Below are 15239 nucleotides of genomic sequence, written 5' to 3' on the forward strand. Positions count from 1 at the left end.
GTAACTTTGCCATGTTGAAATATCTGACCACAAAGTTCTCGGCATTGCAGGAGATGGTGTTTTTCTCTGCTATTAACTACATGGCTGTATCAAATCTATTGAGAAGTTCAGCAACTGATGTTTGAGACTGAAAAATATTTCGTTATCTTTTTTTAGTGGGGTTAATGTTGATCAATGTTTGGTTTTTGGCGTAGTATATTGTGAACTATTTTTTGTGTTTTTTTTCTTTTGACCATGGTGCTATCCGTCTTTCTTTGGTTTTTTTTCTTTTGACCATGGTGCTATCCGTCTTTCTTTGTTTTTTTTTTCTTTTGACCATGGTGCTATCCGTCTTTCTTTGTTTTTTTTTCTTTTGACCATGGTGCTATCCATCTTTCTTTGTTTTTTTCTTTGTACCATGGTGCTATCCGTCTTTCTTTGTTTTTTTTCTTTTGACCATGGTGCTATCTGTCTTTCTTTGTTTTTTTTCATTTGACCATGGTGCTGCCTTTCTTTGGCGTATAGTTTTTGATTCACTAACATACAATTAGCATCCCCATAGAAACCAGCTGTGCTCCTCGTCTTTTCCAACTTGTTCCATCATTCATACAGGAGCTCCTCAAGAAGAACGATACAATGCTAATATTATCCTTAAAACTTCATGTTCCACTAAATAATTGAAACTTTGGTAACCATGTTTATAGGATCTCTTCAGTCCTTCATTTCTTGACTTACATCTAATAATTGAAAAGGAGGGTCAGATGAGAACTAAACTTTACACAAAACAGATGATTTCAGATTAGCTTATCCAATTGTGAACTTTCCAGCAGTACCTGTATATGGAGTATATTTCTGCCAGTTGATAGGATATTTCCAGAGCTTACAAGGGAGCTATTAAACCAAGGGTTCATAGTAGTAATGTTGAAGTCATGGAAAGTTTTATGGATGCTATCATGATTTGGTTGATCTTTACTGAATATCCGTTTCAGATGAGCATGGATGTATTAAAGATTTTTAAGCCATAATCCTGTCCTCTTCATCTATCATGACATCACCAAACTTTTACTTGCAATGAGCAACAGTGTCACTAGTGGAGCAGGATATGTTTACCCTACTAGAGAATCTGATATAACCCTTTGTTTTGTTTTAAAGGGGTTCATGTTGTTTTCACTTTAGTTTTAAGTGCTGTTTTTTTGTACTATTTTAATCTTAAATGTCTGTGTTGGTTTCTACAAGCATCATTCTTGTCTATCCTTTGTCCTGAAAACCTTTTTTTTCATTTTTGAAATTTCACATCTGAATGAGAATTTTCTTGTCTAATGGTTCATGAATTGGTGCAATCTTAGGGTTAGAAGAGAAATTCACCAATATGCTAGTATGTGATGCATACTCACCTGTAATGAACATATCAGTGGCGGATTCAGAACTTTTCATAAGGGGGGGGGGCCCGCTCCAGTCATGCTTCAGTGATTCCCTATATAATCAACAAAATTTTTCCCACGAAAGGGGGGCCCGGGCCCCCCTGGATCTGCCTATGCATATTTTAACAAAAGTAAGACTGTAGGTGTCACTAGTGGAGCAGGTTTTTTGGTGAGCTCTGTATTGCTCAGTCTCTTGTTTTCTGTGTAGTGTTTTCTAAACTGTTGTTTAGTCTTTTTGAACATGGTGTTGTCAGTTTTTCTGACGTGAATTTTGATTGTCCCCTTGGTGTCTTTTGCTTTAAAAAAATCTGTCCCCCTTTTCTGTATAATATTCATGAGTTAACTGCTTTTTCTGTACTGGTTTTTACTGTACATTTTTCTTGTGTACATTTTGTTAACCTACTGATGAAGTATAAAAAAAGAGGAGGGTCATGATCTAAATAAACTGTTGAAACAGAGATGTGTCTCACCTGTCGGCACAAAATTCATAAAAAAATAATCTGATGGACAGCAACATTGCTTATTAATTAAAAGTTGCTGGACCATGATCTAGTGAGCAGGGCCTCGAAATGGTAGACAAACTGAGATGAACAGACAGAAATGTAACTTTATAGAAAATATTGTTGTCTATTGTAAGCAGTTCCTATCAATCTAACTTGAGCAGAAACTTTACATGTCCTAGGGTGCAGGGCCTCAAAACAGTCGTCAAACTGACATGTACTGATAGTAATGTGACTTTTTACAAAATATCATTGATCTAACACAAGTAGATCCTATCAAACTAACCTAAGCAGAAAACTTAACATTGGAAATTGCTAATTAATTCAAAGTCACTGGACCATGACCTAGGGGGCAGGGCCTCAAAATAGTCATCAAACTGATATGTACTGATAGTAATGCAACTTTATATTAATATCAATGATCTTTCACAAGTAGTTCCTATCAAACTAACTTAAGCAGAAAACTTAACATTTGTTGAAGCCGTCACTGTTATCACCTTCTCCGGAAAAGCAATCCCTATGTCTTACTTTCGGCCCCCCCTCTCCCATCTCATTTTCATGTGCATGATCACAGTCAGGGACCTCTTCTGTAGGTATGGTATGTCATATCTTAATTCTTTCTGTCACTTTTATAGACCCAAGACTATTTCAAGCTTGACATATTGTAAAGACACCTGTCTATTGTTAAAGACTGCATGTTGCCCTCATGTCTTTGGTTATTTTTGTTGTTGGGTTGCTGTCTCATTAATGTATATTCAACATCTCCTTTCATTCATACTCCTGAAATTTTCCAGATAAGAACTGATGTGAATGTTTAATGTTTTGCAATCTTAGATGAAAGATCATCACCACAGAAATAATAATTGGTCAAGATGTTAGAAAAAAATCTCTGAGTAAAAAAATGACTGAAACTTACAGGCAGAGGCCAGAAACAGATGCAAAGTGATAAAAATAGTTTGTATGGACATGGTGGAAGGGTAGGGTTAAGACAAAATAATAGATCAGATTAAACTCATCCCTCTGAAAGAATTTAAGTTATGGAAATATTCGTTTTATTTTATTAACATACAAATTTTTTTGTATAAAAAGTGTAAAACAATAATTCAAATTAATACAAGTACATATTAGTAAAATGTAATGTCTATGACAATATTGACTGATTGATTAGTGTTTAAATCCAGGGGCAAACATTATCTATATAGGTTGAAGAAGTCTAAATGTAATGTACATATATCAAAGTGAAAAAAAAATTTCCCTGAATTTTCATGATTTTGTCATACTTAGAGCAATTTTCATGTTCAATTTCACCTTCTGTATGTTGTCAAATACATCTTTAATTCAATTGTGTAGCAATAGGTTAAAATTCTATATTGGTGTCGTTTTAATGACAAAAATTTGGGGTATTCTTGGTCAGCAGTTTCGTTTTGATCGAACATTCATTGATTTATGAAATTTGTAGTTTTCCAAAATATGTACTTTAGAGGCACTTGAAGTGTCATTTACACATAGAATTTTACCAAATTCATATTACTTATACGGATTAAATATGAGGTGCTGAAAACATGAATAAAGCTATCGTAAAATACCATGACGTTCACAAATTAGCAATGTCAATGTGTATATGCACCTAAGGTGATATTTGTTTTAAATGGTGTTTAGTGCAGTGAAAAATCTAGACATTTAAATAAATAATTCAGATTTTTTTTAAACCCTTGATTATGCATATGAACTATGGTCAATTATCAATTTATGTACAGAAAGCACACAATTTCATTATTCTCTTAATCCTTTATTTTTGTAATAAGTGTTATTTTTTCATTATTCTATATTTTTACACAATTATTCTTTATATTTTAGCGCCCCATTAATATCTATTCTTTTATTTTTGGTCATTATTCTCTATTTTGTAAAACCCATCCAGACCCTCATAAAATAATTACAGTCTTGTCACTATAGATACAAAATATAATGAGGCATAAAAAAGTCGAAAAAGTATAAAAAAAATTTTGACAATGTTTGAAAAGAAAGACAAAAAAATATATATTTATATAAATTTAAATTTCCATATCTCATGAAATAGTGCCCAACATAATATCAGAATATACTTTTATATCTATTTATAGTCAACAAAACTACCTATTGAGCCAAAATCTGGAGGGATCTCAGTTACAGCACCATAGGTGAGAACTATTAACATAATAGAGATTGACAGGTATGTTAAAGTGTTATTACATGCATATTCAGCATATCATGTTAATGTGATATCAATGAACTCTGCTTTGAACTAGACCCATGTGCTGATTGGGCATCTTAACATACTAGCTTACAAAGAAACAGTCAGCAAAAAAAAAAAACCCAAATCACTCCACCTGACTAAGAGCCAATCAGTCTTTTGCTCTTTCTTCTGAGTGCCAATGTTAAGAAACAGCAATTAGGAATTTTAAATAACATGAAGTACTAAAAAAAGGAAGGATATCTATATAATCAAACCCTGGACTAACAAATCATACTATTACACATGTATACTTACAACCAGTATTAGTTCATTTATTCTACAATACATTCACAAAAAATTCCCCAAAAAATATATCATAAAAATCAGTTTTTCTCTTAAATTGTAAATATTTATCAAAATGAAGTTATATAAAAAATGCCGCCGTTCTTGAAAGACATCCTTTGTATCCTGAGATCAAGTAAAATATTACACAGATAACATATTATGATAACTTCTGCTTTGCAAATTCTTTACTCAAAACACTCATAACTTCACCATGCTTCATAGACTTGTCCTGTTTCTTGATCTCTTTATAATTCTCTTTGACAAACAAAGCAAATTTATTAGGTGTCTTTGCTGTACCATCTTTATTTGTAGCTTGGTTGGCAGGTTTACCAGATTTATCAAGTAATACAAAAGCTCCTTTACATTTTCCACAAACAAATCTCTTTGTATCTAGTGATTTGGAATGTCTACCAACTCTAAAATATACATACATTTTTATTTTCACCTAATAAATATAAAAATAAGAAGATGTGGTATGATTGCCAATGAGACAACTCTCAACCAGAAACCAAATGACACAGAAATTAACAACTATAAGTCACAGTACGCCCTTCAACAATGAGCAAAGCCCATATCGCATAGTCAGCTATAAAAGGCACGGAAATGACAAATGTAAAGCAATTAAAACGAGAAAACTAATGGCCTAATTTGTGTACAAAATAATGAACGAAAAACAAATGTTACACAGCAATAAACCACTGAATTACAGGCTCATGACTTGGGACAGACACATACAGAATGTGGCGGGGTTAAACTCGTTTGAAGGCGCCAACCCTCCCCTAACCTGGGACAGTGGTGTAACAATACAACATAAGAACAAACTATAATCAAAGCCTTAAAGGCTGTAAAAGCAATTGCTGCCATGTTAATGTTTTGGGGACTTTTTCATCCACATATATATAAGAATTAAACCTGACAGGAGTGTTGTCTAGTGAGAAGTAAGAAGGTTTTAACTTTGTATCAATAAAAGACTTTAGCAGAAAGTCATTTTTGATATGTTTTATATTTCACAAGGAGACAACACGTTTACCAGGCTAAAGTTGGGGTCACATTTACATGTGCTGAAACATATAACTCAAAAAGAAATTATCCCCTGGTAGTGTTTGTAACTGGGCAATAATTTCCTTTATTGATTTAATTTTAACAATTATCATAATTAATTTAAATTTAACCATTCAATTAAAACATTTCAACTTTCCAGACGCAAATGTTGAAAAACGGGAAAGAAATAAAATATCTTACAAGACATAAACATGTAAAAAATAAATATATATTTCAGCTTACTAAAAATATTTTCATAATGTTACTTTGTCTTCATTTCTTAAAACTAAGTCCCAAACATTATTGCTCAGTTGATATGTGTCATCCTCATGCGGTACGAGATAACTATAATTATCATGCAATCCCGAAAAGGGGGGTCATCACAGACAAACATGACATTAAATCGTCATTATACGAACAAGAACAAACAGCTCTTCGTTGCTTTGATATTTATCAATTTTCAGGAAACATTGTGAAAAATGATCATCAATATTTCGAAAACATGTGAAATAAAATTGCAAAGATGGTGGACCGTCGAGTGTCAACACACGTAGTCAGTGGCGGATCCAGAGGGGGCGTAGAGGGCGTACGCCCCCCCCTTTACTGGGACTTTTTTTTTTTTAGACTGTAATATGATTAATCAGATTAATGTTCGTTAACCCTGCCATTTCCCGTATATTTAATTTCTATGCGACAATTCTTTACTCATAATGATATCATTCGCTACTATTTACGTGTAATATCTTATTAATTATGTCAAAGTCTCGAGATTCGCTACCGTGGAGTTGACCAGTACGTCGAAAAAACATCACTCAGTCAGTCATTTTGAAATTTAAATTACTGTTACACATTGCTAATTATGAGGATAACATGCATGACGCATTCAAAGCGACAAAGAGTGGAGCAAGAACGTATTGACTCCTATTTCACAATTCTACCAAACAGAAGGATATTCTTTTACACTCACATGATAAAAAAAGTTCCACAGCTATAATATTTACCTATGAAAACATGTTTAACCCCACACGCCCCAGCTCATTAATAATATTGCTGAATAATGATCTCAAGTCAGTAATCTCTAGATATATATATAAGTCTAAGGTACGGACCATTTGATTTTCGGGAGGGGGGAAGGGGTGTCTGAGATATTTTAGAGAAAACAAATTCTAACCTTTATTTTTGACTTAAAAATAATTCTGACCGTACCTGGGTTGAATAATCTTGCACAATTCTTTGCTGTTAGAAAAAGAAATTCCAACAGATTTATTTAGCATTAAATGTATAAAAAACGGGCATAAGTTTTTTTTTTGGTAGAATGTAAATCCCAGGCCACCCTCAGAAAATCAATTGGTCTGCCTAAACTCTTGTAAGTATTTGAATTACTATTCTTGTGATTCTTAATTAATGTTTCTAAAAGGTGTTTAGACTAAAGAGAGGGGTGTGACTGGAATGTCTGTTTCGTCGAACTGGTATACTATGTACATTTTCAATGACCGACTGCAACCTGCCTGCTGGATGTGGCCTTTCAGTCTCCATTTCTAGACCTTCATTGTCATTTCAGACTCATTCGTAGCCTTTGGTTGATTTGGAACCCCTCACTTCCCTTGTTGGGTGAAACATTTCAACCATACATTAAAATTTTGGATAAACAATGATGTTTTGTATTTCTTCGTGTAGGTCGTATTGTAAATTTCATTGAATGCCGTATATCTTGTTTACAACAAGAAATCTGTGAGGTTATGCTAACTAACCATACAATAAACGTCTACTTTTTACTGACAAATCTCACATCAATATGTTGGTACATAGCTTTGAATCCGTCCAATCATTTTATGATAGACAGGTAATGGGGAGAAAAAATTTCCAACTTTTACACTGTAACTATAAAATATACATGCCACACGTCAGGAACCGTGAAATTAGTGCATTTTACACTTATTTTTATGTTTATTAGCCAAAACAAGGTCCAAAAAATTTTCATATTACACCCCCTCTTTCCAAAATCCTGGATCCGCCCCTGGTAGTAGACTCGTCCACTGGAAAGATGAGGATAATGGTTTCATCATTTGTCATGCATACCCAGTTTTGATTATGATATCCAAAAGGACGTACTTTTTTTCAATCTATGAAACTAGAAAATTCCAAATTGTAAATATCTCTTCATCTGGACTTGGCATCTATCACGTTTTGACGGGTCCATTCCATTAGTAAGGTGATCGATAAATCTTACGGAGTTCTGACAAAAAAGGAAAACGAACTTATTGTTATGTGTTTTTAACAAGGGTTTCGTTCCGCTGAATTACTTGCGCAAACAAATCAACAAAATAGGTCAGTTAAGTTTGTCTATTTTTAGATTACAGGTAATCATTTGACACTACGTATAACCTGTGTAGTGATTTTGATTTTACGATAAATTTATGAATGAACGATAATTTTATGAATGAATAAGAGCACCTGGCCTCTTTCTTAGAGAAACACCAATTAAACACATAAAACCGTATTTAATAAGAGATAATTCAGTAAAATTTTCAATACTAAATCAACAACTGAAATGATTCGATATTTTGTTGAAACATCGTACGAAAGGAGAACGGAATCGCAGGTATACAAATGCACTTTTTTCACTCAGACTTCTATGTTTTTTGATAGTCAAACGGTTGTCCCCCTAAATACAAAAATACATCTACAAGAACATATGCTGAAACCTCTTAAATCCACTAACGTTTCTCAAAAGTTTTAAGCTATGTATTGCATTAGAAAACATACATAGATGTTTAAGAATAACAGACCAGAAGCCTGTTTAACAAAATACTATGGCTTGATCTGGGCGGAGTCTGATTTGCGTAACAAAGATGGCCATACGCGATGGCATAAAAGCAATTGCTTAAAAAATCAGTTGAAAAAGGCTCAACTCATCACATGGATACAAATAGAAATACATCTATCAAAAACACAGAGTGGACGTGGACGGGTACTTATACATCCCCATAACAAAAAGACACTAAGTACAGATCTGAGAGTACTGGCAGTTACTGACAGCTAGTTCAAAGCCAATAACAACTAATGAAAAAGATCATGCATCTAAGACTAAAATATCATTCAGTACACATCCAACATCCAATGGATTTAGTGTAAAGATGTCATAAACAGTTAAGAGAAAACCAATGTCCTTGTGCAATGCCAAAGCATTATATGTATTACTTTAATTACATAGTCATAATTTTACCCGATGAGTTAACATGTAAATGCATATGTAATTTTTATTTTGGCTGTTTGGTTTTTGCTCATTGTTGACCCCTCTGAGTAATAATTAGAAACAGTCCTATGTGTCATCTATTCAGATGTTCTTGTCCAGTATTTCGCCATATCCTAATATCTGTTTATTATGTTACTATTAAGGATATAATTATATAAAGAAGTATTGTATCCATTGGAATTTAAACTATTTTCATGTTTTACATGACAACTGGTTAGTGAAGGATATATCCCCTGGTAGTTCTGTAGAATTTAGGCCTCTGATATGTATCCAGAACTAAGTTCATCTGGTGGATATTGACTGACACAAGAGTACAGGTGTAATGATAAATATTTTAGATACATTATGTTAAGAAATATTATTTAAATGACGTCTGAGTTTAACAACAATGAGTTATGAACACTATTCTTTCAAAATCAGACAAAATAGGGGGAATGAACCTGAAGTGAGACTGGTTTAATTTTCCTTTCGTCTCTTTTTATGTGTTTTCTTAAAAAGCATTAAAAACATGATATAATAGTGTATATTATTCAACTTGAATTTAATTAATAAAAAATGCTTACACTAAACTGTTACCTAAAGAAGCCTGTTTACTTACTCATATTTACAATCTACACATTGGTATTTATATTTTGTTTGTATTTTGTAACTATGGCAACGTGTAACTACTGCAATCTCTGGATGAACCTTATTGGCTTTACTTGCCCTGAAAAAAGAGGAGAATACATAACATATGTAGATATGTAAAATTGATTGTTTCTTTTTTTTTTTACACAAGGATCTGCAGTACATTTTTTTCTGTCTGACTTGTTAATTTTCTGTCAGACTATGACATTATATGTCTTCTTTCGTTTTCTGGATAGTTTCAATTTATGATTGTCCTGCAAAGAGAACAGGTATACAGGACAAATCTAAACTCAAACTTTAAAAACAAACATTGTTCCATAGAACGTATGATTATGTCACTTTTTTCTTCCCTTGATTTAAAAAAATCAAAAAGTATTATAAATCTACCAAATAACATCCTTTAGGTGTTCATTAAACATAAATCTGACAGATTTCAGTATTCATATTTTTTATTTTTTCCCACATATTTGCATTATGGCTTCTAACTTCTTGAATTAAGTGTAAAACTTCAAAAAATAGTCAAAATAGCCTCGTTTTGAGATCATGTCATTAGTATTTATATATATGTAAAGGCTTTACACTAAAGCCCTTGAAACCTTGACCCAAGTGTCCAAAGTGTGAAATAAAATAGACATAAAACTATACCAAATACTGTTTGACATATGTATAGACACACATCAACAGATGAATCCATATGCACCCACCACATTCTTGGCAAGCCATGAAAACATTATTACAGATTTGATTCCGTTTGAAAGAAGATTTCTTTTAAAATAAAGAAAATCATCTGCTGAATTGATAGAAGAAACTATTCAAGTTTTACTTGGTAACTTTATGTTAATCAACACTGGCCCACCTAGATTTCTATATTCTTATCATACTGACCAGTACTTCCAATAAGGACCATGTCCATCCTTTACACCATTTAATACCCATACTGCAGCATGGCACAGTTCATGTATTAATGTATCTCTAGTTCTCTCTGTAAACATAATTATAACTTATCATTATCACCACTGACTCTATTCAATAACCATACTGCAGCATTAGCAAGCTAGAGTGCAAGAAAGCATGATCTCTATCTCATCACATTTTAAAAGAACTTGGAGCATGCTTTCAGTAAATGCAAGCATTTTTTGATAATGTGTTATTAAAAAGTTTTGTTTAATTTAACTTGTAGATGAATGTGTTTTTGTTATCTTTAATACTGTTATAGATGAATGTGTTTTTGTGATGTTTAATACTGTTATAGATGAATGTGTTTTTGTGATGTTTAATACTGTTATCTGGTGCAGTAAAACTGGTACCATTGAAAGTTATTAAGAGTCGAGTGTTTTTTTTATTCATAGGTAATTTTTTACTGTACAGTCTTCTCATGTTGTTTTGCTTTTAGTAGGGAACCTTATTAGTGGTTGTCTGTTCATATCAGTTATTTGTCCTTCATAATATGTAGTGTTTATGGCAGATCTTTGCTGTCCTTGTAAAATTTAATCACAATGATGATTCATTTGAACTGAAAATAACAGGAATAAATATACTAATTTTTCAAACAAAAAAGTAATTCAACACATTTCAAGGAGGTAATACCTGCTGAATCACACACTTTAATGGACAACTCTATCTGGCAAATTTTGACTGCTTCACAGTTTGTCTTATTCACACAATACCCTGCTGTCTTTAACAATCTCTTGTTCCATATTATATTTAGGTTTGTTGGAAGCTAAAAATATAAGTTCTAAAATATCATAACCAATATAAATAAATAGATAAAAATAAAAGAAGATTGTGCCTGAGGACGCGCCTGCCCCCTGCTTAAGCTTTGAAATTTTTCATGTCAAAAAGGGGCATAATTCTAGAACAGTAAATGACTCACTGCCAAAATTCGAACTTGAGATCTGGTTCTTTGCATTGGGTTGTATTTTTGCAATTTTAGTGCATAATTTTTTATGCAAAGGTTAGATTTGCTCATTGATAGATATACAACTCTTCATATCAATGTTGATCACATTTTACGCAACCATGAAAAATCACCCTAGGGCAAACATTTCCATTTTATAATATTAAAATTATGTAGGCTATGTCTACAAAGACTCAAATCCTACAGTTGTCAACTAAAATATATGAAAACATTTCATCAAACAAGAATGTTCTCGAACTGTTACTATGTGCACTAGTGAGCCTGCATCTCTAACATAAGTTTTATATTCATTCCTAAGGAGAGGAATTGTAATCATGATTTGTTCCAAATTACTACTAGAATATTATTTATACACATCATTTAATCATACATACATCAACAGTAGATTTAATGTTTTTGATATTTTCATATCAAAATAAAGATAGGGTTTAATTAAGACCTGTATGGCACCATATCTGCTTTGTGGGACAGCACAGAATTTTTTGTAGTTATGTCGACCAAATGTTTCTGCCTTGTTGCTTTAGCATGAGTTTCCTTCAAAATTGTTATTGTTGAAATGAGTCACCTGCTACTGTACAATATGTTATTCTTTGAGGTAAAGATCTGAAAAATTGATCTAAGCTCAATAACTTTACTTTGATCTGTAAACAATGAAAACGAAGTAAAGAAGTTGTGATGTGACTTACCTTACAATCAAATACTGTCTCATTATAAAACTTAAACAGCTTAGCTGTTAAGTCCTCTTTAGTCTTTGCAAAACCATTAACATATCTGAAATTGCATAATTTAATGACACAGGCTTCAAGATAAATAAATCTCCAAAAACTAAGTTCATTAACCGACCGTGCGAGGGCTGTATAGCCAGCCAAGGTCGTTAAAAACTCCTCATCATTAATCAGTTATATATGGAAAATGAAAAAGAAATTTGACTACAGATACGTTTTGATCATAAAGAAGCTTCTGAGTTTTGTAAAATATCCATGTCTATTTGAAGTTGTTGATGTCTAAATGTGTAACCAGGCAAGACAAAAATTACAGCATTTACAATGAAGATCAAACCTGTTAATTTGTTTTGCAAGTGAAATACCTGAGTGCATCTGGGTCACGTAGTTCAACAGGTATACTGCTACTCAGAGATTTAAGGAAAGAGAACTTCTTCACTGGAATGTTGCCTCTGTTTATTTTACTTGATACATCTTCTCTTTTAGGAGTTTTGAATACATCTTCTCTTTTAGGAGTTTTGAACACATCTTCTCTTTTAGGAGTTTTGAATATATCTGCTCTTTTAGGAGTTTTGATTGGTTGTCTCTTTGGCTTAGGTTTCTCAATAGCTGTATAAAAGTATTAATTAACAAGAAATGATTGTAACAGGATGCTGTTACGAAGTCTCCCAAACGAAGCTCCCATAATTCGTAATTCCCAGGGTCGCCTGACATTGGGCAACGTCCAGTGAAAATTGGTTTGGTCCAGTAAAGTTATATGCATTAGTAATGCCTGGGGACTAACCTTGTATATCATTCAAATCATCTTGGCATGACAAACCAGAATATATATGGTTTAGGGGTGGGGATCTCGACCATTTACAAGATACTAGAACATTGGGGGTGGGGAGGAACCCCTGGGGACTGGCCCTATACATCATTCAAATGTTCATTACATGACGAACAGGAATATATATGGTTTAGGGGTGGGGATCTCAACCATTTACAAGATATTAGAACATTGGGGGTGGGGGGAACACATGGGGACTGACCGTATACGTCATTCAAATGTTCGACAAATGACAAATAGGAATATATATGGTTTAGGGGTGGGGATCTCAACCATTTACAAGATATTAGAACTTTCTCAAATGGCAGGGGGTGGGGTGACCCCTGGGGACTAACCCTGTGTTTCATTTGATGTGCTTTATCATGACAAACCAGAATATATATGGTTTAGGGGTGGGGATCTCGACCATTTACAAGATATTAGAACTTTCTCAAATGGCAGGGGGTCAGGATGACCCCTGGGGACTATCCCTGTATATCATTCAAACCATCTTAGCATGACAAACCAGAATATATATGGTTTAGGGGTGGGGATCTTGACCACTTAGAAGATATTAGAACTTTCTTAAATGGCAGGGGGTGGGGGTGACCCCTGGGGACTAACCCTGTATTACATTTGATGTGCTTTATCATGAAAAACCAGAATATATATGGTTTAGGGGTGGGGATCTCGACCATTTACAAGATATTAGAACTTTCTCAAATGGCAGGGGGTCAGGATGACCCCTGGGGACTAACCCTGTATATCATTCAAACCATCTTAGCATGACAAACCAGAATATATATGGTTTAGGGATGGGGATCTTGACCACTTAGAAGATGTTAGAACTTTCTTAAATGGCAGGGGGTGGGGGTGACCCCTGGGGACTACCCCTGTATAACATTTGATGTGCTTTATCATGACAAACCAGAATATATATGGTTTAGGGGTGGGGATCTCGACCATTTACAAGATATTAGAACTTTCTCAAATGGCATGGGGGTTGGGATGACCCCTGGGGACTAACCCTGTATTTCATTTGATGTGCTTTATCATGACAAACCAGAATATATATGGTTTAGGGGTGGGGATCTTGACCACTTACAAGGTATTAGAACTTTCTTAAATGGCAGGGGGTGGGGGTGACCCCTGGGGACTAACCCTGTATATCATTCAAACCATCTTAGCATGACAAACCAGAATATATATGGTTTAGGGGTGGGGATCTTGACAACTTACAAGATATTAGAACTTTCTTAAATGGCAGGGGGTGGGGTGACCCCTGGGGACTAACCCTGTACAAAATGTATTACATTTGATGTGCTTTATCATGACAAACCAGAATATATATGGTTTAGGGGTGGGGATCTCGACCATTTACAAGATATTAGAACTTTCTCAAATGGCAGGGGGTCAGGATGACCCCTGGGGACTAACCCTGTATATCATTCAAACCATCTTAGCATGACAAACCAGAATATATATGGTTTAGGGGTGGGGATCTTGACCACTTACAAGGTATTAGAACTTCCTTAAATGGCAGGGGGTGGGGGTGACCCCTGGGGACTAACCCTGTATTTCATTTAATGGGCTTTATCATTTAGAACATTTTCAATTAAAAAGATTGTGTCTATCACAAACGGTTTTCAATTTATAATCATTTTAAAATTTAAAAAAATAAAATCCCATAGGGTTCTATAGTAAAACCCTCTTTTCTTTTTGCCCCTCAAAGTACCCCTTTATAAACCCCATTGCACAAACAAAACCCTGATTGCACCACTAGACATATTAGTCTAACATATTGTGAAACCCTAAGTTAATCTGACAAGCGGTTTTGGAGAACGAGTGCGGACAAGTTCAAATTTAAAAGCGGCGGAAGAAGAAGAAGAAGAAGAAGAAGAAGAAGAAGAAGAAGAAGAAGAAGAAGAAAGAAGAAGAAGAAGAAGAAGAAGAAGAAGAATAATAATAATAAGAACTGAGCAAAAACAATAAGTCTTCCCAAACTTCGTTTGGGAGACTTAATTAAGAAGGTAGTTTCATAACTATCATGAGAAATTCATTGTAGCATTTTATAATTCATTCATGGCATTTTCAAAAATATATGTACAGGGTCAGAAGAAGTCACTTTTTACTTCATAATCAAAGTCAATTCTCTTCAAAAGAATTATCCCCTAAAATTTCAACAGAAGTGCTTTCCTATCCTATACTATTCCTCATATTTATTCTTAAACAACTCTCGTGTATATGTAACACTTTCAAATGTGTCCATCCCCCCAAAACGTGTCAGATTCCCTCAAACGTGCCTTTTTCGCCATAACATGTCCTTAAATTCCCAAATCACCCAAACGTGTCCAATTTCACTTCCCCCAAATGTGTCTGATTATTGTTATTTTCCAAAACTTGTCCA

The 15239-nt window shown here is 33.9% G+C and overlaps 1 protein-coding gene across 1 annotated transcript in view; it reads right to left on the minus strand.

The window, feature by feature from the left end:
* Positions 1 to 4069: 4069 nt before the first annotated feature.
* The window catches only part of LOC127715773 (germ cell nuclear acidic protein-like), a 35284-nt gene continuing 24114 nt past the window's right edge, over positions 4070 to 15239 (minus strand). Inside the window, exons 10-15 of the mRNA XM_052221919.1 lie at positions 12390 to 12633; positions 11989 to 12073; positions 10972 to 11104; positions 10270 to 10366; positions 9356 to 9463; positions 4070 to 4876 (exon numbers count right to left, since the gene is read on the minus strand). Coding sequence (XP_052077879.1) covers positions 4618 to 4876; positions 9356 to 9463; positions 10270 to 10366; positions 10972 to 11104; positions 11989 to 12073; positions 12390 to 12633 — 926 coding nt within the window. The 3' untranslated portion in view covers positions 4070 to 4617. The remainder of the gene's footprint in view (positions 4877 to 9355; positions 9464 to 10269; positions 10367 to 10971; positions 11105 to 11988; positions 12074 to 12389; positions 12634 to 15239) is intronic.

This window comes from Mytilus californianus, unplaced genomic scaffold (assembly GCF_021869535.1).
Source record: "Mytilus californianus isolate M0D057914Y unplaced genomic scaffold, xbMytCali1.0.p SCAF_9, whole genome shotgun sequence".
Taxonomy (NCBI): domain Eukaryota; kingdom Metazoa; phylum Mollusca; class Bivalvia; order Mytilida; family Mytilidae; genus Mytilus; species Mytilus californianus.